The sequence below is a fragment of the Zonotrichia leucophrys genome, chromosome 4A, assembly GCF_028769735.1.
Source record: "Zonotrichia leucophrys gambelii isolate GWCS_2022_RI chromosome 4A, RI_Zleu_2.0, whole genome shotgun sequence".
In the NCBI taxonomy this organism is placed as follows: Eukaryota; Metazoa; Chordata; class Aves; order Passeriformes; family Passerellidae; genus Zonotrichia; species Zonotrichia leucophrys.
In genome coordinates, this window is record NC_088174.1 from 8,363,808 (window position 1) to 8,387,857 (window position 24,050).

General features: G+C 40.7%; 1 protein-coding gene across 2 annotated transcripts in view; it reads right to left on the minus strand.

Moving 5' to 3' along the window:
* Positions 1–2,300: 2,300 nt before the first annotated feature.
* COL4A5 (collagen type IV alpha 5 chain) overlaps positions 2,301–24,050 on the minus strand; it is a 74,353-nt gene continuing 52,603 nt past the window's right edge. For both annotated transcript variants that reach the window (XM_064713326.1, XM_064713323.1), the window contains exons 34-51: positions 23,677–23,775; positions 22,580–22,669; positions 22,121–22,260; positions 21,084–21,210; positions 19,773–19,853; positions 19,110–19,208; positions 18,481–18,531; positions 17,552–17,737; positions 11,163–11,296; positions 10,756–10,828; positions 10,536–10,607; positions 10,059–10,187; positions 9,671–9,769; positions 8,181–8,393; positions 7,671–7,848; positions 7,012–7,126; positions 6,562–6,734; positions 2,301–5,019 (exon numbers count right to left, since the gene is read on the minus strand). In XM_064713326.1, the coding sequence (XP_064569396.1) occupies positions 4,938–5,019; positions 6,562–6,734; positions 7,012–7,126; positions 7,671–7,848; positions 8,181–8,393; positions 9,671–9,769; positions 10,059–10,187; positions 10,536–10,607; positions 10,756–10,828; positions 11,163–11,296; positions 17,552–17,737; positions 18,481–18,531; positions 19,110–19,208; positions 19,773–19,853; positions 21,084–21,210; positions 22,121–22,260; positions 22,580–22,669; positions 23,677–23,775 (2,141 nt within the window). In that variant the 3' untranslated portion in view covers positions 2,301–4,937. The remainder of the gene's footprint in view (positions 5,020–6,561; positions 6,735–7,011; positions 7,127–7,670; positions 7,849–8,180; positions 8,394–9,670; positions 9,770–10,058; positions 10,188–10,535; positions 10,608–10,755; positions 10,829–11,162; positions 11,297–17,551; positions 17,738–18,480; positions 18,532–19,109; positions 19,209–19,772; positions 19,854–21,083; positions 21,211–22,120; positions 22,261–22,579; positions 22,670–23,676; positions 23,776–24,050) is intronic.

A 24,050-nucleotide genomic window follows, 5' to 3' on the forward strand; every position in this document is an offset into this window, starting at 1 on the left:
CTTAGGGCCCCTTTGCACAGTGTGGAGCCTGTATTGGGAGGGAAAAGAGAATAGTACTGCTCAATTAGAGCAAAAAGAGCCCTACCAGCAGTGCAAACAAACAGTGACAATCATCCAAACTCTGTCCAGACTGTTGTGCCAGTGTCACAGTAAGTGCTGCAAACTACCTTTGACTGATTGGATTTGAAATGGGCCAACTGCTGGAGGGTTGTGGCATTTTTTAATGTGGGGAGACAATTTTATACTGATTTTTCAAGCCCCTTTGGGTGCCTGAGCTCTCTTGCATCTGAAGGATAGTGAAAGCTCTCAGCTAAAGCCAAAAGGAAAGACCTCCTGATTTAATCCAAAGACAGTCACTAGAATACATCTTAAAAGTCTTTGGAAATGCATTGCCCACTTCTCATGGCCTGTGCATCTCCCTGAGCTCTGTGGTACTGGAGATAACCAAATACTGGGGAGTCAGTGATTCACAGCACTGGAAGAAGGACCTTGTTAGAGGTACCAGGTATCAATACAATCTGTATTGCATTGTTTTTTATCCCTGCATCCTCTTTTGGCTATAACAACAGTGATTCCTTAAATATATATAGAAGTTTCTCCCCTCCTTTGTCCATGCAGAGCTGTAGTAAAGCAGGAGCCTGAGCTTGCTTGGCATGTCTGGAAGATAGAAACTTCTCCCCCTCATCCCCTTTTGCTAAAGAAACACACCAAGTTTTGGTTACTTTGGTTTCTTCAGAGTTAATTTCCAACTTTTTAAAGCATCATTATGGTTACAACCTGAGTGTGAGGCAAGAGCTCAGCAGGCACCAAGCTGCTGTTGGCAGAGCAGCCTCAGCCCCCAGAGCCCTTTGTGGGGACAGCAGGTGTCTGCTGCTGCCCAGTTATTGTCACCTTGGCTGAGGCTGTCCTCAGGCACTGCTCACCTGGCTGCTGCAAAGGGCTAGAGTTAATAATCTTTCTTTCCAAAGCTTGGGAGTTCTAGATACTTACCCTACATTTTAAATGTAGAACACTTACTGCTCCCCTGAGCTAATCACTGCCTCTGTGTCCCATTAGCAAGTGTCCTGCTTTTTTCCACTGGACTAACCTGGAAAGACAAAATTATTCCAGTCTCTTGTGCAGTTTTCAGCTTGTGCTTCTGCTGAAGTAGCCATGGCAGCAGAAGTATTGTGTGTCCAGCAGAGCTGGGTTATCTGAAGCACAACTTTTCTGGGAAGGACCTGTTGAAAACACATAATGCTGCTACAGTCCTGAATCTGGCACAAGAGCCTCCCTCAGGTGTGTCCCAAGGATGGCGCAGCAGCACAGTTCAGGCAGCAGGCTGACTACAAAAGTACTGCAGCTGGGTATCAAAGGATATAGAAAATATTTGCAGACCATCAGATTTTAGAACTTGAGCATTTGTTGCTTGCAAAATCAGTATGTTGGTTTTTTTCAAGTTGTATAATTACTTTTTAAAATAGATCCTTCCTGCACCCTCTGTTGGAAATGGTCACTGGAGAGGAATTGACTTACACAGCAGAGGACAAAATGCTGCAGACTTGAGAGCTTCTGCAGCACAACACTTGTGTGTGACATCTAGTTCAGGGTACAGAAGAGCTGCTGCACTGCCCTGTGTGCCCATTGAGGTTGTCCTCAGACTGCAAAAGTGTTTAAGAAATTTAAATCCCACCCTAGGAATGAATATGATGTCTATGTAAGCTTTTTCCTCTTTGTAACAGGATTTCTAGAGGGACTGAAAGTCTCTGCCTGAAGCAGAACATTTATTTTTTTAACACTAGAAGAGTGTAAATCCAGCCTAGGCACAAGATTGCTGAATGCTGGTTTTAGGATTAAAACCAGTATTCCTTTAGAAAAATTGCACTTTTTCACTCATCATTCTGGTTGCAATTCACAGTTCCCCACCTGCAGGACGAGAACTGGGCCTGTGTAGTGGGCAAGGAAGGGTGAGGACCCCCCTCCTGCACAGCTCTCCTGCAGTGCTCCCTCCTGCAGGCAGGGCCAGCCCCGGCAGTGCTGCTGCCAAAGCCACACGGTGCCCTCGAGTGGCTGCAGCATGTCCCCAACAGCTCAGACCTGCCAGCTGCCTGCTGAGATTAACTAAAATACCCCAAATCTACAGGATTAGTTATGAGAATAAAAACTTGCAAAAACATACCAGACAGCAGGAAAAGAGCCTTAACTGGAGCTGAAGTGGTGTCCAGAGCTGCACTGTGTTTAGGTGGTGTTGAAAACTGTTGTAAGGATCCAATGGCCAAAGCACTGTTTTCCTTTTTTAATAATAAAGCTGCAAACACAAACTTTTACCTGTAGTTTAATGTTTATATAGTGATGGATAGCACCTAGAGGCCCCAACCAACATTTGAGCCCCCTCAATGTCTCTGCCCCAAGGAGCTTACAGTCTAAGCATCAAGAAGCAGAAGAGAATAATAACCTTGTTCTCTTTTATAGATCAGTAACTCCGATCCAACACAGGTCAAGTGATTTACCTGCTCTAAGGCACAGAAGGTGTGGTGAGAATTAACCCAACATCTCTTGAATCTCTGCTGCAGATCTCAAAATAAAAGATGTTCCTTCATGTCTAGACCACTTACTTAGGTCACCCCTTTGGAATTCTGTGCCTGAAGCTCATTAAGGTTCAGGACTCCTGTCCAGGTCAAGGTCAGAGCTGCAGGAACAGAAGAGAAAACAGAGCTGTCACAAGCACAGCTGCTTTACATACTTCCCTTTTCTCTGGTCATCTCACAGCTCTGGGCCCTGAAGCTGCCACAAGACCAGCAGGTCTGGGTGCTCTGTACCCTTAGGATGTCCTGTCTTGGTTTTACCTGCTGCAAGAGAAGCCCAGATCTTACAAAGAAGCTACCAGTTATACACTGGTTTACTAAACATGGTCCACTCTATTCCATGTCCCCGCATTTAAACACTTTGTGTTGGTAAACACAAGATGGGGTGTTGGTAGGGAGGGCTGGGAGAGCCCTTTCCTTTGAGAGCTCCTTGGCCTTAGCATCCACTTTTCTGTTGTTTTAGGAATAAGGATTGGCTGCTATGTTCATTTTAGACTTCTGCAGAGCCAGCAGCAAGATAAGGGCTTGTGTTTACATGAAGAGACTATTTTATTTCAGCTTTGGTAACAAGTTCCTGACTTGGAGGTAGCAGCAGGTTCAGTTTATTACTACGTGCATCAGCAAACCAAACTAAACTGAGCTGAAAGATACACATTGCTGAATTCCCACTCTCTACCAACAGATATAACTGCAGCTAATGGAAAAAAGACAAAGCTAGTATTATTTTGCACTTTAAACTAAAGAACTTCAGTTTCATACTCAGTTGAAAGCTTTAGAAATCAGCACCAATCTCATTGTATATCACTGCCACCTGCTCAGTCACCAGTCCTATGTCTTTTGTCAAATGTGTAAAACAAGGAGATGTTGGATGCTCCATGTTTACAGGGACAACTGGAAGGTAAGAACAGCCATTAGCAGATAAATTACTTAACAGTATTCAATAAACAAATACACATCACCTGTAGAGAGCAGAATGTTAATTCACAAGTTAGGTTGTATTGATAGTCGAGGTGGCAATATACAATGAAAATATGAAGGTATTGTCACTTGACAGAGTCCTGCATTGTCAGGAAGCTGTTTATACACGAGGGTAAATGAAACGCTCTGACCATAGAAGCTGAACAGTCATGCATACAAAAGTGATCACTTTTCAGCTATTGCACAAGTAGTGACACTCTTTAGACATACATAGGAGGATTCTTACAAACTGACATCAGAAAGACTGCATGCACCATCTTTCAAGGCCTTATGTGAACTATACATACACAGGAGTTGCTGTATACTGTGAATACATTGTGGATGTGTATAAATTCACATAAGATTAAAAGATAAATTTGTAAATAGGAAGGTTTCCACCAGCTTATGCTTTATTTTATTCAGAAGGTTTCTTAGTGTGTATACTATTCTGGATAAAACATATGACACCACTTCAGAGGTGAAGTTTCATGTAAGCATCACCCTAAATGCTTTGGTAACTGGATATTCCCAAAGGACAGGTTTGGTTAAACCAAACTGATTACTAAAATGTAAATGTGACTTGTATTCTTAAAAGAAGGATATAGAATATGGCTAATAATTTCACATATTTTCACAAGATAAAAAACTCCTTTTCAAGTGGATTGGGTTTTCTAAGCACAAATAAAACCACTGCTAGTATGGTGTACAACATTTAAAACCCTGATCAAAATTACTTCAGAGTAATTGTGCAATTCCCCAAATATATCAGGTTGGCAACTGAGAAGGAAATGAAAAATTAAATGAATAAATTGGCATAAGAGGGGTAAATTCTCTCTGTACCACAAGTTTCATAATAAAATACTGTCTTATCTTTTAATTTTAGACATAAGGATTTTTATATCAGTCTGGTTTGTTTCTAGATGACTGAAAGTTTAGATTAAAAAGGTGTTTACACAATATACACATTTCATTACTTACAAAGAGAAATAAGCTTAAAATTTCATATTAAAAATACAGTAGGGTTAGTAGCACCATGAAAAATGTTTTTCAAAACTGCAGTCTTGTTATTTTAAACATACTCAGTGCGTCGTGTTCTTCTCAATTCTCTTGGCTGATCAAAAAGGTGCCATTTTGGTACAGGGAGAGAAATGAAAAAATTCATCTTCTGATTCTTGGTGAACCTCAAGTGTTCTTTTCTGTTTCCAAGAGGTCAATTCTTTCATCTTAGTCCTGTTGTCAAATACATACTGAACAACCCTTAGTTTGGCACATGAGTGAGGTACACTTGAATTTGCATGGTAAAAACAGTTTGGATTTGCTTTTTCTTTTCTTTCTGCACAGTAGCACCATTGTTGCAGCTGGAAGACAGTGCATCTTAGGAATTTTCAACTGTTTTATAAAACATTCTCCAAGATGTTACGTCTTCTTCATGCAAACTTGACAACGACTAATCCGCGTCCTCAAGTCTCCAGCTTTCAGTGTCTCAGACTGAGGTTTGCTGGTTGACAGACACAAAGGAAAGGCTGCATTAGGTTTTTATTTGTTTACAGTTCAACTTCCACTGAATTCACTGTTTCATTTAAAACTGACGTATGTGAGCAGGGAATGAATCCTGAACTGGCGAGTTTTTCTAAGAGGGCTCATTCAGTCTGTTGCCAGCAGCAGGTGACAGATGCTCAGTTGTGTCAGTGTCCCCAAGGTATGCTAAGCACTGTTTCAGTCTGGCAGATGATGGAGCACAAACACAACCCAAGGGGAAGGTGAACTGTGTACATTTAAGACTGTATCTGGGTCTGTTTCTGGCCTTTAGTTGAAGGGTACTTTAACAACACACCAAAAGTACTGCTACAGTCAGAGCTGCATTTAAGTGGTAGCTTTACCAAATAATTTATTTGGTAAATATTTAAGTGGTAGCTTTACCAAATATTTATTTGGTAAATGTTAGCCTTTTTATTTTGAAAGGCTAACAAGGTGGGAGATTAATGCAATTAGTATAATATGTGTGCACACAAGTCAAATGCTTAAAAGTTTCTTAAAAAACAGAATGAAGAAGGAAGTTGTTTTAATGGGAGGGACAAAACATTAAAGGCAAATCTCAAGGGTGCATGGCAGTTACCAATAGGAAGTTTTCACTGGTGAATTACCAATAATCAGCTACCCAGAAAAATGAAGAGTGATGAATTATCATGTCAAGTACCCTCCCTGATTGTAGGTGTTACACAAAACCAACTTAGGGGCCCCCACTGCTCAGGGCATAGTGCCAGCCCTGTGCCACAAAGCTACACTTTTCAATTAGGTGGCAGTGGGAATATTAAAGAGTTTTCTATCAGCACACAAACAGGGTAGTAGCTATTTATTCTATGAAAGGAGATGATTCTTCATTGAAGAAATGATTTGCTACTCAACTTGAAAGGGAAAAAGTTGGAGAAGCTGAGAGACTCCAGCTGAAATGCTGACTGCAAAGAAGCTGAGGACACAATGGCCACTGGCTTCCCTGCAGCCAAAATATCATCTTGTTTCCTTCTGCAATGTGTGGAAGAAATGCTGGCCATGGAGGGTAGGAAATCATCTTCATGTAAGATTTTTAAAAACAAGTCATATGAACCTCTGCCTCAAAAGATTTAAGTAGAGTTGATCTTGCCCTTCAGTCCTATCCCTTGTATATCTGTGAATCACCTTTCAAAATATTTGGATTTATTGAAAGGTTTGGCAAGAAAAAAAATCAAAAATTTTTTTTGGGCTCCAAATATAGTAAACACAGTAGGACTCCTTTCAGAGGAGGTACTTCAACAAAATGTGAATGAGAGCTCACACAAAAAGAATCTGGCTCCTTGCAAAACAGAATGTGCCCTAGCAAGTTTTCACATAATATTAAAGGCTTACCAAAGAAACACTTGAAAAACTGGTTGTGAGGGGGAAAACAAGCTAAGTTATTTCCCTATATCCCTATAAACAAATATCTTTTGATCTTTGGAATAAATTCAGTTTCAAAAGCATTCATTCTGGAATAAAGCAATAGACAAGAAACAGGTTTTCTTACCTGAACATTTCTGACACCTCTACAGTTGCCAGCCAGAAGCTGTAGGAATTGGCATAGTAATTGCAGGTGCCCCGGCCATGGCATTCGATGAACGGCGCTGAGCGGAACTCTTCCAAACAGGAGCCAGGAGAGGCCAAGGCCTGCCCAGAGCCCTCTGCTCCAGCACTCGTGTGCTAGTGGAGGGAAGGAGGACACAAACAAGGATCTTAGGTGTTAAAAACTGCATAGCACAGCAGTCAGCTACTGATCATTTTTGGCAGAGATACTGTGGTGTCAGACACCTCCATAAGCACCAGTGACACCAGGATCTGTGTGCTGTCAGTCCTGGCTACCTTGGTTAGGGGCTGAAGGTAAAATGCCAACCCTTGCAGTACTTATCAGTGTCCTAAAGCAGCTGAGGACACAGGTGGGCAGGCAGTAGCTGCTTCAGGAGTAGGAGGCAGTTCTTACCATCATGAAAGAGTAACCAATCCAGAGGGAGTCCCAGCCTGGAGGACATGAAGGGATCTGAATGGTCTGGCTGTGGACAGCTATCACCATAGCAGGAGCTTCACACACAACACACCTGGACACACAGGAATACCAGAGAAACACGTGATGTTAAAATATAATAGGAGTATGTTTTATTAAGAATTCTTACACTGGAAAAGGGAAAAAAACTCACCTATTAACCCAGACTTCTATTTCTCACATACTTTGTAACTGCAATAAGAGTAGCTTGGACCTCAAATCTGTCTGTATTTTCACTACATTGGGTAAAATACTGAAGCAGTCCCTGAAACAAAGACTGGAAGCTCAGAGTTCCCAGGTGAGTGCCTTAATCCTAAAATCAGTGGCTTCCAAGTTCTCTTTCCTCTCCACAGTGATCTCACACTGCTGACTACAGAGATTGCTTGTTTGAGAAAAGCTGTACAGCCTCTTATCACTGCTGCAGGAAAATGAACCTCTGCAGACAATGAATACTTAAAAAGCCCCTATTTTTCTAGTCTCTCCCAGAACAAAACATGACAGATTTATCTGTTAATTCCCAAGGTGCATGTTGGAAACACGTGGGGTAAGATATACTATTTCTCAGATGCTAAACCAGCTGCTGGCCTGCTGTGCCTCACCGGCTGATGAAGGGCTGGATGCTTGGCCCAGTCAGTGGCTCCATGCTCATCGGCATCGACTCGGGGGTTGACAGCCAGTAGGAGTAGTCATTCCTTGATGCAAAGTTACAAACATTGTTGATGTTGCAGAACATGAAGGGCATGGTGCTGAAACGTCTAAGACAGCTCCCAGCAGTACCTACAGAGTAAGACACATAAGACAGCAAAGTTTTCACTTGATTGCTTTTTGTAGCAATTCTTTGAGAGCAGTACTTGTGGATCCTTCCTCTCCCTCCTGTGAGTGCACAGCAAGGGCCACCAAATTGTCATAGGGGAAAAAACTTCATTTTGGTTTACATTCCTTCATCCTGAATTACAATGTGCATCCTCTGGAGATAGCAGATCTTAGCAGGCAATCCCCATCCTCCTCTAGAAATCTCCAAGACTGCTCTGTCTTCAAAGAACCCAAGCACTCGAAGAAGCAGCTACAGCATGTTTCCTCTTAAAGAGAGAGCATACAGAGCATCTCACCCAAATCCTGGCCATGTGCTCTCTCATTTCCTTGCACATATAGAAGAGAGAATCCATCATATATTCTTGCTGTTCCCTGTGGACATAGTGGTGTATCCCTGGTCTGGCTGTGCCGAGTTATAAGGAATCCATGAGCAACAGAAGCTGTTCCAGGAAGACCAGGTGGGCCTTGTAAACCGTCAGGACCAGGAGGTCCTTGTACTCCTCGTGACCCTGTTCACAGGAGATAAACACAACACACAGTGTTGATTAACACCATTGCTTGCTCTTTTAAGACCAACACATCTCTGGAAGGTTGTTGGTCTCATGATTTTCTGTTTCAGGGCACCTGGTATTTCCCAACACACTGTCTTCCTGGATTTTTTTTTTTTTTCATTTAAGCTTGGTTGAATCAGGGAGATTGTCATAGGTGGTTGTAACAGTGCAACTTCTCTGTTTTGTAGGAGTATTGTGAAGCTAAATACTCTCAGGGTTGTCAGGCATTATAATAACTGCAGAAAACACGGCAGCTGCTGGAATGACTTCAGTCAGCTCCCCACTTCCAAAACATAAATGTGCATGCAGCTTAAGATAATGTTGAAATAGAGACCAAGATCACAAAATAAATCACAGAGCCAGAAACAGGGGCAAGTCTTACTCCAGGCCATGCTGTGGTAACACCTGAGCCAAAGCTCATCAAAATGAAAAGCTGCTGCCAATTTTGGAATAGGTTACTAAAAGTGGAAATAAGCTAGAACAGCCTTGAATGTGAGCAAAAATGAGTAATATAACTGATAAATGTATAAGAAAAGGCTGTTCTTGAACAGCAATATCAGGAAATATAACTACAGATGTTTAGACTGTGTTATTCTGCAGTCATTATTTACATAGTTTTACTAAAATAATGCTAACATTTCATAGAGCTGCTCAGACAAAAAGGAAAAAGAGGTGTTATGGATTTTTGTATTCTTTTTAACTGCTTTAATTCTAATATTTTTTCTCACAAGTTGCAATAGAGAGCTACTTAATATCTGTTACCTTTAGAAAATTTTCCCAGTGCCTTGTCTGATTTCTCAAATCCTAGTTCAGTAGTTCTAAGCAATACCTAAATGGTAGTCCAATGTCTGACTTCAGTGAAACACTTTTATGAAGCCAATTTTCCCCATTCATAATTTCCATGCAAAATAAGCATTATTTTACTAATCTCTCTCTTTGGTTTCTTACAATCTTCATTATCTCCTCTGCATCATCTGTGCTACAAAGGGGATGCCATTAAGCTTGAGGTAAAGCACTTGACAATGTTCAGCAATGACCAGCAATATGTTGGTGCTGAAAATATTCCAAATCAAAGTATGTTCAAGTGTTTGTAATATTTTTGCATTAGGAAAATCCTGAAATTATGATTTTATTATTATTCCCATGAAGCAAAAATATTACTTCCCAGTATTAGTCTCCATTCAGAAATGGGACTCTCTTTTTCCAGTGAGTCCTCATAGCATCAGCCTTCCTACCTGGTTGGCCTGGAAGACCTCTCTCTCCTTTTCGTCCTGCTGGACCATCAAAACCAGGAAGTCCATCTCTCCCTGGGTCACCAGGAAGACCAATTGGACCTAGAACACACAAAAGCATAACTGAAATAAAAGCTCTTGAAATCTCACTACAGAAATCTTCAAGTTGTCAATGACTCATCTGTTGCTTCTTTCTGACTCAAGAGAAGAACAGCCCATTAAACCAGATGTGTATGGTGGAATCCTGTGTTTACCTGTTAACCTGCATTTCTCTCTTGTCCCTTGCTGAGCTCAGTAACTCATCTCTGCAGCCTGTGCCATGTCACTGGCACTGCCACCTGCACTCACACACATTTCTGACCATGTCCTCTGCAGCCACCTTGGATCATACCTGGCAATCCCTGTGGCCCTGGCATTCCAGGTGGCCCTTTGGAGCCAGGCTGTCCTGGAGGACCTGGGGAACCAGGATCACCTTTGACAACAATGCTTCGTCCAATGGTACCTGGTAAACCTGGCGGACCTGAGAGAATGAATATTGGTATTAGATAAACTAAGGTGAAAGACAGCATTAGAAACAGTTTCTTTATTTCAAAATAAAGCCAAGAGCTCCATCATTGGAAGAAAGAATAAGTGTATATATATGACAAAAAGGTACTCTTGGTGACTCCCCCCGCCAAGGAGTTAATCCATATAGACTGGATACAGAGTATGAAACACATTAGAATTACTTGTAGGGGCTAAAAAGTACAGGTTGGAATTATGCTGAAGATCTTGCTCACTCACTTTGCTGGCTGAGACAGAGTCATCTGTGTAACAAATTCTACTGACAGGGAGCAAAAGTGACAGAGCCACTACCCTGGACTCCTACCTGGTGGGCCTGGCACTCCCTGGCTGCCCATGAGGCCAGCGGGTCCTGCAGGTCCAGTGGGACCCTTCATACCTGAAACATCAAATTCACACAGTTACCCAGTGAAAGAACATGCTGTTCTACAAAGTCTGCTGCAGGAATGGCCTAAACAGGCTGTTACTGTGTCTGGAGGTTTTGCACAGAATGCTGGTTAAATACCTGGGAATAGCCAGTGAAATACCTGGGAATCCTGGAACGCCTGGAACCCCAGGGTCACCCTTCATTCCATTCAGACCTGGACGCCCAGGATCCCCCTGAAGAGAAGAGCCTCATGTTATTCCTCATCTCAGCAGCTCCAGAGAACCAGGATGGAACAGGTGGCTGGGGACAACAAAGCCCACTGGGGGCTGGCAGTGAGAGAGGGAACACGAGGCTGCATGGACAGCTCCAGCTCCCATGGGAATACAGCAGGGACATCCTGCCTCGGTACTGGGGGACAGCTGAGGAAAAGATCCTCTGCCTTGCTACAAGACAGGGTGTTAGCTACCACATTTTGGCTTTATGTTAAACTGCATGTTCCACCCAAATATATTCCATTTTTATTGGATTTAAAAATTAACTAGGGGAAAACTCCATTTCTTGTCCTACCTGGCGTCCAGGTGGTCCTTGATCTCCCTTTGGACCAGTCAGGCCAGGTGGACCAGGTGGACCTGGGTTCCCTTTTTCCCCTTTAAGTCCTCCACTGCCTGGTGGCCCTCGTGGACCTTCTGGGCCTGGTGGACCTTAACATTGCAGAACAAATATGCACACATCAGTATATATCATTAATTTTCCCCAAGTTTGTGCCTTGAGTGTTTAAAAAAAGATATTTTTATTTTGGCTTAATTTCCCAGCTTTATTTCAGTGCTAAATTCAGGGTAAACTAAAAGGAAAACAAGTAAGAGGAATTATTTGCACTACCCAACTGAGGAACCAAGGCCCCTTATCTAGCTGATGAAGCAGGTCTTTGCAGAAGGCAGTGCAGCTCACCTGCATTGGCAGCTCACTGGTGACCAGCCCAGTGCCTTTACCAGGAGCCAAGAAACCCAAAATTAGATGGTACAAATATCCTCTCTGCTGACCTGCATTACATTCACCATGTCTTAAGTGCTTCTTAACAGCCTGAATTCCTTTTGTAAGCTAGTCTCAACACTAGCACAGTACGGTGTGAATACTGTAGTGCTGCTTTCTTGATAGAATTTGACATACCTATTAAGGAGCACACGTGTGCTGTCTCCTGACTGCTGGGCAGTAGGAAGCTTGTCATTCTGCCTTGCCTACATAACATGAGCTGCAGAAACTTCCTTATGTTGAATGACTCTCTCTGCAACTGATTTTTTTAATCTTTAGTAGACTTACACTGTGTAAATCTAATAGAGAAACTGGGCTGGTCTATAAATATTTTGCCTTTGTTACAGCTAGATTAATCAAACACAAAGCAGTGGGTATAAAAGAAACTTTGATATCTGGGGAACTCAAAGATGAGACCTCCACCTTTGTCCCACCATCTAAATGGAAGGAAACCAGTATAATTTTTGTGGCAAAATAAACCATAAGCAAGTACAGAACAGCTAATAACATTTTACAAGTTAGAGCTCATAACTGGATTACAAAAGGATTTTTTTGCAGGACAGTGCTATGACATTCTCTCATGCAGTACAAATCTAACATTTATCAGTGTGCTGGATTTTCAGTACTTCTCAACTTTGAATCTCCTTTGACATCCTCATAGTCCATACCCAATGGATAAACTTGATGATTTGTGTTTCTGCATGCAAATTTGAGTATAGAATTCCTTCCCTGTTAAAATCAACAGCAGTTTTGTACCAGATTTCACACATATCCTGTAGCAGTTTCAGCTACAGAAAACATCCCACCGTGAGAGGATTTTTCGTGTTTATTTTGCTCTTTCATACTGGTCTGGTACTGTACACATGCAAAATAATACCAGGTTACCATCTGGGGCATGCTAATCAAACACACACGGTCTGCAGAGTAACCACAGCCCTTAAAAAGACAATCACAGAGTTACAGAAAACATCTGTTTCTTTTACATCAAGTGCAATGCAGTAAAACAAATTGCCCGAGTTAAGAGTCTAACCTGGAGGCCCTGGAAGGATCAGAGTTCACCAAAGCCCAATGATCGATGTTAGAAGGGTCAGACATCACAGTACAAAACAAGATTACTAGTTAGAAATAGCACAGATGACAGCATATACACTACACAACAACCCATTTCACCAACATATTTTGTATTTACAGTATAATCCACATGCATGCATAAAACCACACATGAATACACAAACAGGTATTTCAGATACTAGTTATTCTGGTGACTAGGCTCTACTGAAACTAATTTGACACTTCATTTAACAGCAAACTTAAAGCTTCACTAGAGAACATATTATTGCTTTAACATTACAGCTAAGGCCTATAAATGGTTAGTCCTGCTCACAACAGGGTTTGGACTATGCAACCATTTCACTGACAATACTCTCAGGGCCTGGAGCTTGGCAAAGAGGAGAATTGTGAATTGTAGCTCACTTTTGTGCAAAATTCTGCTTTGGGCAGAGGGGAAGTGTGACTAACAGAAGGACTTATCACTACTAATCAGGTATGAGCCTCAACTATCAGTGAATACAACTCCAGGACTGAAAAGTAGGCTTATGCCCTCTGTGAAACTGTAAGCAGGATTGGCATGAATCAACAGGGCTGCAAATGCTGTATGCAAAAACACAGCACAACTTGCAAATTTAGAGTTTGTTGTCTTTACTGTTGGCATTATTTTGTCTTGATAAACACATATCAAGATGCTAATTTACGGGCTCAAGGGTATATGGAGAATGGCATGTGGTAACATCCATAGAAAAATGATTTAAATGTCCTCTCTTAAAAGATAAGCTGGTTGTCCCTACAATGCTCCTAAGTTAATATATTATTTTAGCTCTTGTGCCACTTGCATATTTCATGTCAGTGAAATGATTTCAATATATCAACATATCACCATGCAATATGCAGCTTAAAACTACAATAAATATACAGGTTTATCTCACAGCACTATTTCTTACATATCTGGTAAATTATTTTAAATATTAACTGTAATACAGTTGTTAAAAATAATGACATGGACATTTCATTGTTACTGTTAAGTACTTATAAACTATATTTCACTGATAGGTAAGTTTTGCTATGATTTATAAATCAGTCCTACACATGTTCATCACTGAATTCTGGCTGATCACAGTCACAGGGTGGAACAAAACTTGATGCAATTGCTCAGTTCCTCTCAGCACCCCATGATGGCAGCTCTCTTTGAAAGTGTGGTTACTGCTTGAGTGACCACAGTTAAATTAAAAGGTAAAGCCACATTTCCTTTTTTTGACATGGCTGCATAAAGATAGGATTCGAACATCAGGGGCTACCAAATTTGTTACCTTGTGGTGCTCAGGACAGCAGGCTGAAAACTAAAATGTACTCCTTTATTAAATTTTCATGACAGTTCTTTGCTGCCTGAAAGTCATCATAGCAAAACCTAAAGACATCATTATTATTAAATAGATATACCAAGTCATTTTCAGTCTAGGCACAGATGTTAAAATCTTCCCAAGTGCCAGTTTGTGCTCCATGTTGATACACTAAGGTTACAATAAATGTCTCAGTAATGTTCTCACCTATTCTGTCCCACTGCCCTAGGGCCAGGGAGGACATGGCTGTGAGCTTTATTTTCATTAAATACTTGTGGAAGAAAGAACTTTCCTCATTTCCTCTAAATGGGCTACTGAAGTGAAACAATGGAAATAAGGATTTCTCTGCACTGCAAACTTACATGGCTCTAAGTTGGGAATCTAAAGCATCACTGTTAGTCTATATAAATTTTCCTACCAATACTGCTGGTATAAAAGAAGCATCTAATTTATTTAAGTCACTTGAGAGTGTCCAAAATCAACAGTAGCAGGTGCTACAAAAATTACTACAGTCACTTGCCCAAGCTGCAACACACAATTATGCCGCAAGTCATGGGAGGACAGTGCAATGTGCTTTTTAAAAAAAAGCTGAAAATCAGAATATATTGTTTCCAACTGCACTGAGGGAAAAAATGCTAAAAACAAGTTTTGCAGCTGGGGACACTTTATAAAAGCCTTGCAAATCTAGACTCACATGGTCTTCCACCATGGGCAGAGCAACTGTGTCCTTCCAATGTCAGTCCCACAACAACATGGAAGAGAGGGCTGAAAGCCAACTCTGAGCATTTTTTTCCCACCACAAATTAAAAGGTATGTCTGAAACATGACTCTGCATATCTACATTTAGACACTACAAAAGTAATACATTCATTTTCATGCAAAGTTATTATTTTGGCGTTACAGGGCTAACCTGAGGGACCTGGGAGTAGGGGGTCAGAATTCACCAAGGTCATCATTAGAACAAGGGGAAAAACATCAAAATTGTTAGAAATATCAACAAACTAACATATTCAACTAAACCTTTCTTTTTAGATTTAGCTCAATATTCCTTTACATACAGTGTGCAAAACACCAAACTATTATTATTCATAGCAAGGAAAACAGACATGTGGAGTAACAGCAGTGTGCTGTTGCCCTGGAAATTGGCTTAATTTCATAGTGAATTATTAAATCTATGCCAACACCATCTATCAATGTTTATTTTAGGGGTAACTCAACTGGAGTCAGAGAGCTACATCATGTTTGACTTCAACTCTTTTACTAATCTTAGAATATACCCAGAAGTCAACAACAAACAGTACACGCAAACAGCTTCTGGTTTTATTTCTGTCCCTGGAAGGGGTAATTTGACAGCCACACAGCTGCTTTTATGAGTAACTGCCTTATGTTGAAATGTTACAAAATCAGCATTCCAACAATAGACTCTGTTACCATCAGAAACAAAAGGCTGGAGTGCTGATTGTACCAGAACTGCAATAATAGTTTGGTTTATCCACATTAGTTCACACATAACTGAGCAAAACAAATGCTTCACTTTATACATTGCATGCAACAAAAATGGAAATAAGAGAAAGAAAGAGAAAAAGAGAGAGAACATGGCTGAGCAGAACCTCACTGGTTGTTTCCCCTGCTGATAAACCTGCACAAAATGAGTCCCACCATTGCTCCACCTTCCCAGCTGATCAGAATCAGTAAACACTTGATTTAGGCAGGGAAGTGTGAACAGATGAGCAGCTCCATAAAACCCCAATGCTACAGCAGAGCAGAGATCTCACTTGGTACTTCTATTATACCTCAGAGGTTGCTTAGCATGGTGTACTCTTAAAGATTTCTTTAAAGTTTGGAGATATCCTCTGTATAAGAAACTTTTAAAAATGAAAGCCTTTACTGTTACAGACCAATCACTGTCCTGGGCCAAGATTTCAATTGCTGCACTACCCTATATACAGAAGAATTAACAGAAAGTCCAAAGCAAACTGGGGCTACAAACATGCTGCAGCGATGCTCCAGTGCCTGGTTAGAGCCCCTGGGGCACAGCAGGGACCAGTCTGTTCCCCCAGGAAAAGGGGGGAAGGCATGCACTCCTCATTCTACCAACCAAATAGGAAACCAGGGAGACATTGGGACTGGCTGGGGATCATTAACCCTTAGGGTGGTTGTCCCTCATCAGTCACACACAAAGCAGGTTTAGGATGAAACACAACGGAAGTATTTTTACTGGCACTAAAAGAAAACCTCATTGTACTGGCAAACATCACTCAGTTCTAAGGTGCTATAAATTAAACCAATGTTTATAATGACTCATTTTTTAAATACACAGTTCAGGTATATGAGTTCATAGCCTACTCTGCAAAAGAAAAACTCATATTGCCATTGATAATAACACATGATTCAATCCCAGCTCTAGGGAAAATATTTTGATAAAATTCCATTCAAAGAAACATTATTCAGTGTGACTGCCTCCTTTTGTGTCAAAAGCAAGCATGAGGAGAATGGGAACCTTTAAATCTTTTCAAGTGTATACTGCAATGGTAAACTCTCCCTTGATACCCAAAAATCAACATCTGTGTTGCAGCTATTTTACAAATGTACTATCTCAAAACTAACTTTCCTCTGAGAAGTCTTTTATTTAAAGAATAACTTGAGGGCAATAAACAAAAATATTACTTCACCATTAATCTGCAAAGGAAAAAAATCCCTGTCATCTACCAATGGCTTGGTTTGAAAGCAGTCTCCTTTAGGGAGAATATCAAGCCTGTTATGTGAGATGAATCTTAGATGTAGCACAGTACTTCTGGATTAAAGATCCAGAACTAAGCTTGAGATGGAGCTGTGGCAGGTTCATTTAAATTAGATTTTTTCAAGAGCAGTATCTAAACGCAAATAAACATTCTATAACACACAATTGAAATCAGTTTCTAACACAGGCCAGGTAGTTGCTCAGCAATGTTAACTCAGGGTAGTGTTTTCTCATTCCCAGAATTAGTTGGTGCAGGAATAAGATGCAAACATGGAATGGAAAGATGAACACGGCACGATGGAGCGCGGAGTCCACGGGAGCCACGATGGAGCAATGACTTGTGTTACATGGGCCGGAGATGAGGAGCAGTGTCCAATCTGACCATGCTGGGATGCTAGTGGGAATTTGATTTTCATGACTCAGAATGATGGGGCTTGTTACGTTTGGAGTTTGTGCACGGTGATGTTTGCTGATGGTGTGACACTGCCAAGGCCTCAGACGTTCAGAGGCCGGATCGTGCTTGTGAGGATTATTGGGGCAGCATGCGGAGAACCGCCCGCGGGGAACGCCTTTGATTTTTGCTGCCAGGCATCCGAAATTTAGAGAAACTCAGGCTAGTTCATTTATAGATACTGAGGTTTTTTGGCAACAAAATTCTCTAGTTGCCCACACATCTACGCCATGAGGCTTGACCTTATCCATCCAAATAAACGGAGCCAATTTAAAGGCTGATGACCCACCAGCAAAATATCAAAGTATAGGCAGATGTTCACAGGTGTGTATCATGCTCTTACCTGGCCTTCCTGGAACACCTGGTGGGCCAGGGCTACCTTTAGGACCTTCCAGAGGTGGCCCTGGTATTCCTGGTAGACCTGGTGGACCCTGCAGACCAGGGAATCCCTGGAAACCTGGTTCTCCCTTCGGGCCTTGAAGTCCAGGGGGTCCCGGTGGACCAGGTAATCCCAATTCTCCTTTTTGCCCTGTAAAAAGTCATCTTTGTAAATACTGTTACAAATTTACATAAAGCCCAAAAGCCAACTTGCAAAGCCATTTCTCTCTTGCAGAAGGCACAAGCTGGGCCACAACTCCCCTTATTTGCAGGGTGAGACGGTAAAATTCTCTAACATTCAGAAAAGAGTGAGGGCTAATAATCCTTGCAGGAGAAAGTGCTATAGCTTATAACATGTTAAAAAGTCTTCCTAAGTCAGTGATGCTGTAATTCATACACATCCTTGCAGACTGTAAGCCTACAAATAAGGCTTCTGTGAAGAGACCTGTCAGTATTAAGACTTGATCCTTTTTTTGATATGCTGCTAAAAATTAAGACATGCAAAAATTTCAAATAAGCCTGGAGAATTTAGGAGCTTTAATGCTACCAGAAAAGAGCAATGTATTGAGTACCTATACTTGCAAAGCAGCTTCATTTGTCATCTGTTGTATGAATGCTTTATTTACTGACACCAATCAGCAAAGTTCCACACAATGCAATAGGGTATTGCTCAGTGTGCATTTATTCTGGCTGCATAATTGCTAATTTACAAAATTACAGTGGTCAGTAATAAAATGTCTTTATTCCTGGGTAATTTAAAACAGTCTGCTGAGGGAAAAAAATACTTGTAGCTATAGCATTCGTTACAGAAAAAACAACATACTCTTCTTGGTTTTGGTGTGTAAATGTATTTTACATTGAAGCTTTTTAACAAAGGCAAAAGAAAAGCTTTACCTGACAATCCTGGGAGTCCAGGGGGTCCTGGACGCCCAAAACCTGGCAGACCTGAAAAAAAGACAGATTTAGACAAAAATGAATATTTAGCTTTCAGGTCTCCAGAAATAGGATTATGAGGCTTAGAACAACGAAAGTGCAGTTCATCTAAATAAGTGATTCCTTGAGATGACTTGGATTCTCATTCACTCACCAGTCTTCCCCAAACTTGGAGGGTTTGCTATTGAATGCATCCCTAACTTTCATAACTCTTTCCATCCCCTTGCAATCCACATTCTTTCAGATTTTGGGAGTTACTATGTTTGCATTTTTGTCTGCAGATCTATCTTTAGAGCAGGGATTACACTGTTTATCCACTGTGTAACTGAGCTGAAGCAATACAGCTACCATGGAATACAGGAGCAGGGGCTGGTGTTAAAGGCAGGTAATGAAATCCAGGAGAGCTGGCTGAATTCTTGCCCTGTGCTTCCCTGGCAGCTTGCCAGCACCCTTTGTGAGCCACCCAGCAGCCAGGAACCACAGGAGCAGCTCTGAAGGTGTAAGGGCACTTACAGGAAAGAAAGAATAGAGCAAACAGGACATGTCAATGCAGAGTGAAGAGCAGGAAAGAAACAGGAAGGACACCTAACCTGGTTCACCCTTCTGACCCGCTGGTCCAGGGATACCATCACGACCAGGCTGTCCCTTTTCCCCTGAAGGACCAGGAGGGCCAGGACGACCAATATCACCTAAAACAGGGATGGAACACATCAGCACAGTCTTGCCTAAACTGCAATAAAGAAAACCAGCATCCCCTTCACCACTATCTGAATCTGAAGGTGTGGTAATGCAATAAAAGATTTACAAGGGTGCAATCTTAAAATTAAACCTTTCTCTCTCTCTCCTGCCCTGACAATTTAGAAAAGCCTTTTAGGCCTGTAATTTTTCAAGCAGTCACTGTTTGCTAAAAATATAATGCTTCCCTTTAAAATAAATTAGGATTTTGCTCCTATAAAAACTGGTTAGACCACTGTAATACTGTAATACATAGCATAAATAAAGCTAGTAAGTACAGAAACAGTTATTTTCTTGTTTCAATAGCTAATGAATTGACAGCAAATACAAGTCCTCAAAATAAAGTTACAATTTTTCTTTGCTGTTTAATTTCAGTGAATGAAGTGCAATGTGCAATGGTGTTTGAGCATCCTTGTACATACAGATACATTTCCCTGATGATAAAAAGAAAGGAAGTGCCTTCATGTGTTATGTTTTTCACAGAAGCAGCTGATCTCTGCTGCACTGTCCATGCTCACCTACTGGCCCAGGTGGTCCAGGCAGGCCAGGATTACCTGGAGGGCCCTCAATACCTTTTGGTCCTGGAATTCCTGGTGTTCCTGTAAAGTACAGGCATTTCAACCAAATAATGAACAAAACTGACTTTTCAGCAGATCTTGAAATGCTACAATCTGAGATGCCCTGATTAACGAAGAACTAATTCTACCAAGATATTGTATTTATGATTCTTTTGCAGATTTACAACTGGTAAGGAGATGAATTAGAAAGCAAAGGATGCACAGAAACAAAACATACTGGTACAACTGCCCTTACTGCTACTCTCAAGCCTCCTCTTAACTGGTGAGTGCTCATGGCCAAGGACACAGCAACTCAACAGTAACCATTTTAAAGACAGATGTTTCTGCTTGACAACAAATTGAAAGCATTATGAACTGGGATTGAATAGTCCTTCCCAATCCTCTTTTCCCTTCCTGAAAAAATAAAAATGGTCTTAGGGTTTACAGTGGATTCTCACCCCTACAGCATGAACTGAGTGGGAGGCAGGAAACACTGATCTGTTGCAGTGTCTGCTCTGAACAACACTTGAGCCTGACCAAGACAGTGTCTCAATACACCTTGTGGCTGTTCAGCCTTTTAGGCATGACATGAAATAGAGGGTAAAAACTGTCAGGTTCATGGTCAGGTTTTGTTTTCTGCTAAGCTTCTGGTTGTCATGACCACAGTTGTAAATTCCCTAATTTTCTACATCAAAGCATCCCAAGCATATTTGTAAAACAGCCTTTAGTGCTGTAAATGCAGCCAACATAAAGACTTTGTTTCTTTAAATTTTGAATGAAAAAACTGACCAACACCTGTCAACAGAACAACCATTATTAATATTTTTAAAGAACAAAGTGCAAAACATAATTTAATTATATTTCAAAAATTTCTCTTTAGAACACATTTTTTGGACAATAAATGATATGAAAAAACTGCTAAGTTTTCCAGGATGGCACTTTTTTACTGATTCATGAAGGAAAAAATATAAATACTTATTTTTTCACCCCAATATTTGTGTGTTAGAGGAGGTAAGAGTGAGTGCTATGGAGAGTATTAACTAACACAGCTGCTCCATCCCATCAGAGCAGAGGAGCAATTTCAGAAGGCATTCATAAGAGAGGCATTCCCACACTTTTGCAGTGACAATTCCAACAGCACAAAGCTTAGAAGCAGCAGATTACCAGAAATTCTGAGAGGCTGGAATCTCCTCCAGTTACCCACTGTGTTTGGCTGTGCATATCAATATTAGCAAGAGGGGAAATGAAAAAAAAAAATCTGTTAAGGATTACCTGGGAATCCAGGAAGGCCTGGTTCTCCTTTTGCACCTGGACTGCCTGGAAATCCAGGCAAACCAGGATTTCCAGCTATACCTTTTGCACCTGGACTACCTGGGTATCCAGGCAAGCCAAGATCTCCCTAGAAAACATTAAGCAGAAATACAAACCCAGATTTCTTAAGATAGGAAAGCCCTTATTGTATGTTCCCCATCCTACCATCACATCAAGATCACAAGTATATGGTGCACACCTCTCCCCACATCCAGTTAATGTGAATCATCTCGACACAAAATGAAGCAAAATCAGCAATAGTAAAGGCTTCCACAGTTTTCCCCTATAATTTTGTGTACTGTATCATAGTTTTTCCTCAGAACAGGCCTATGTTGAAGAAAAAACACCTTCCTTTCTTCCAGCAGGATCAGAGATTTTTATCCTATGATAGTGCAGAATAAAAATGAAACCAGTGCAGCTTTAATCATGCAATGTTTTTGCTAAGTTAATTGTGCACAACATCGATTGCAAGGCATCAGTGAAGACTGTAAGACATTCTGAAGATCTTTTTCTCACTTTTTTGTGGGTGGCAGAAAGGATGATATAAGTAAATATTAATTAAAATACTTTATGCAGACTTTAAAATTTTAAAAAGCAGTAACCATGCTTTATTATTAGTAATTTGTTCTTAAATGCATGTCTGAAATTTTTAGGAATTAACTACATAATTAGACGGGGACAATGATATTAATTACATAAATCCTTAGCAACTACAGGAGTGTCACAGTGAAGATTAGGCCACTAAGTAAATCCAACTGGAAAATTCTGGTAAACAACCTTCTGCTTTAACCTGATTAAGTTATATATAAATATTTTCACCTTTAAAATTAGAAATTTTTATCTCACCTGACAAGTCAACCCTGCTTGTTTCTAATATATTTATATACATATTTACAGTTATACTTAGTATATATAAAGTAATAGTTGAGGGGGAAAAAAATCAACACAAAATTTAATTTCCTCATGTTATTTTCAATGGAAGGATTTTGTAAAGGTACCTTTGGTCCAGGGGGACCAGGAATACCAATGCCTGAAAGACCAGGGTCACCTTTCTCCCCTTTCAGTCCAGGAAATCCTGCAGGCCCAGGCTGCCCTGGACGTCCTGCCAGTCCTTGGTTGCCTTTAAGCCCAGGGGGACCTGTCCAAAAGATAAAATGAAATTAAAAAAAAAAATAAAACTTCTGCAGTAATTTACAGAAATAATTCAAAGTACAGCAACTCAACTAGAAAGGCCTAACAATTTGACTGGCTGGCCTTGAATACCTAATGTTTTTTTCCTTCTAAAACCAAACTAAAACAATTACCTACAAGTCTCCATACATTATGTATGTAGGGCTTTATGCAATCCTCATCTTTATTGCTATTATTACATACTAGACACAAACAGAGTCATCTTTGGGGTATATAACAGAAGAACACTGGCCCAGATGAAGTAAAATTCCAGCACAGAAACTAACCTGGAAGGCCCATCTCTCCCATAGCTCCTTTTAATCCTGGAGGTCCTGTTGGTCCTGGCTGCCCAGGAAGCCCCATGTCTCCCTTGATGCCTAGGAAAGGTGTGACTGAGTTAATTAATGGCAATAATTACAGGTTTCTGATATCCATGCATTCTCATACGAACATGCTTATCATCTGATTACAAGCAATGGATTTGGAGTTGCTTTAGGCCTCATACTGCTCCTACTTGCTTTTCCACACTTATTTGTAGTAAAATATTCAACACCTTCATTTTGTTGCAAGCCAAGATTTGATCAGGGCCACTGCTGATTTGTTTTGAAATAAGTCTAATGAAATAAGTCAAATCTCAGTCCAGGGTTCAGTCACCATCTGAAAGGATTCAGCACTGACAGGTGTGACATGGTCTGTCATGAGTTCCTCTGCAGAATGAACACACCATCTCTTATGTGGAACAAGTATTCAGCAGCTTCTTTTACAGAACTAAATGCAACCTACAATGCCCAAACTAGTTTGAGTCCTGATGTTAACAATAATCCCTAAGCCCAACAAAATATTTAGAGCAAGGCCTACATTAGACACAGCAAGAAAGGACTCAAGATCTCAGATAAATTGTAATAGCTGTAGGGAGAAGTGGTTCAAAACAGAATTAGTTTTCTTGGTCCTTGCAATTCTTTCATTAATACTCTCCAAAGCAAATATTAGACACCCTGACAGCCTTTGCAATACATCTATTTGGCCATTTTCAAAGTACAATGCTTAGCAATATACGAAATAAAGATATGAAATGCAAGTCCTTTTGGCAGGTTCTGCAGTCACGCTGCTTGCTCAGGCAGCAAGTACTTTTGCAGTCATCCTGAAAGACACCTTAATCTTCAATGGGATCAGTTTAAACCTGCTCTTGAGTCTGTCGGAAGGAAAGGGCTTCAAGCATGTGTTTGGATAATGACTTTAAATGTCCCAAAACTGTGCTGCAGTTTCAAGTGCAAATCCCTAAGGTTAGTTTAGATATAAGTGGATTAACAGCCCAACTCCATAATAAAAACAAATGCAAATCTTTATTCATCAAAACTGTCCAGGTGAGGCCTTGTTTACTGACCTGGCAATCCTGGCACACCTGGTGGGCCACTAAGTCCTGGTGGGCCTGGGTCACCTGGGAGACCTTGATAACCTTTCTGGCCTGATAAACCAGGAACACCTCAAAGGAAAAAGACACATTTTATTATTACTACTATCACTACTACTGTATGTTTTCTTTTACCTTAAGAGATCAGATGTAGCTATGGATGAATAAAAAACCAAATAGGGATTTTTCTTCAGTAAATATAATTCCCCTAGCATAGCAAAGAAAAGTATCACAGAACACAAAGTATTTATTCTGAAAAATTTAAAATTACTACAGAACAGGAACAATACAGTAAGTAGAGAAAAAAAGTAACTTCATGACTAATGCTAATATACTTCACTCAAGGG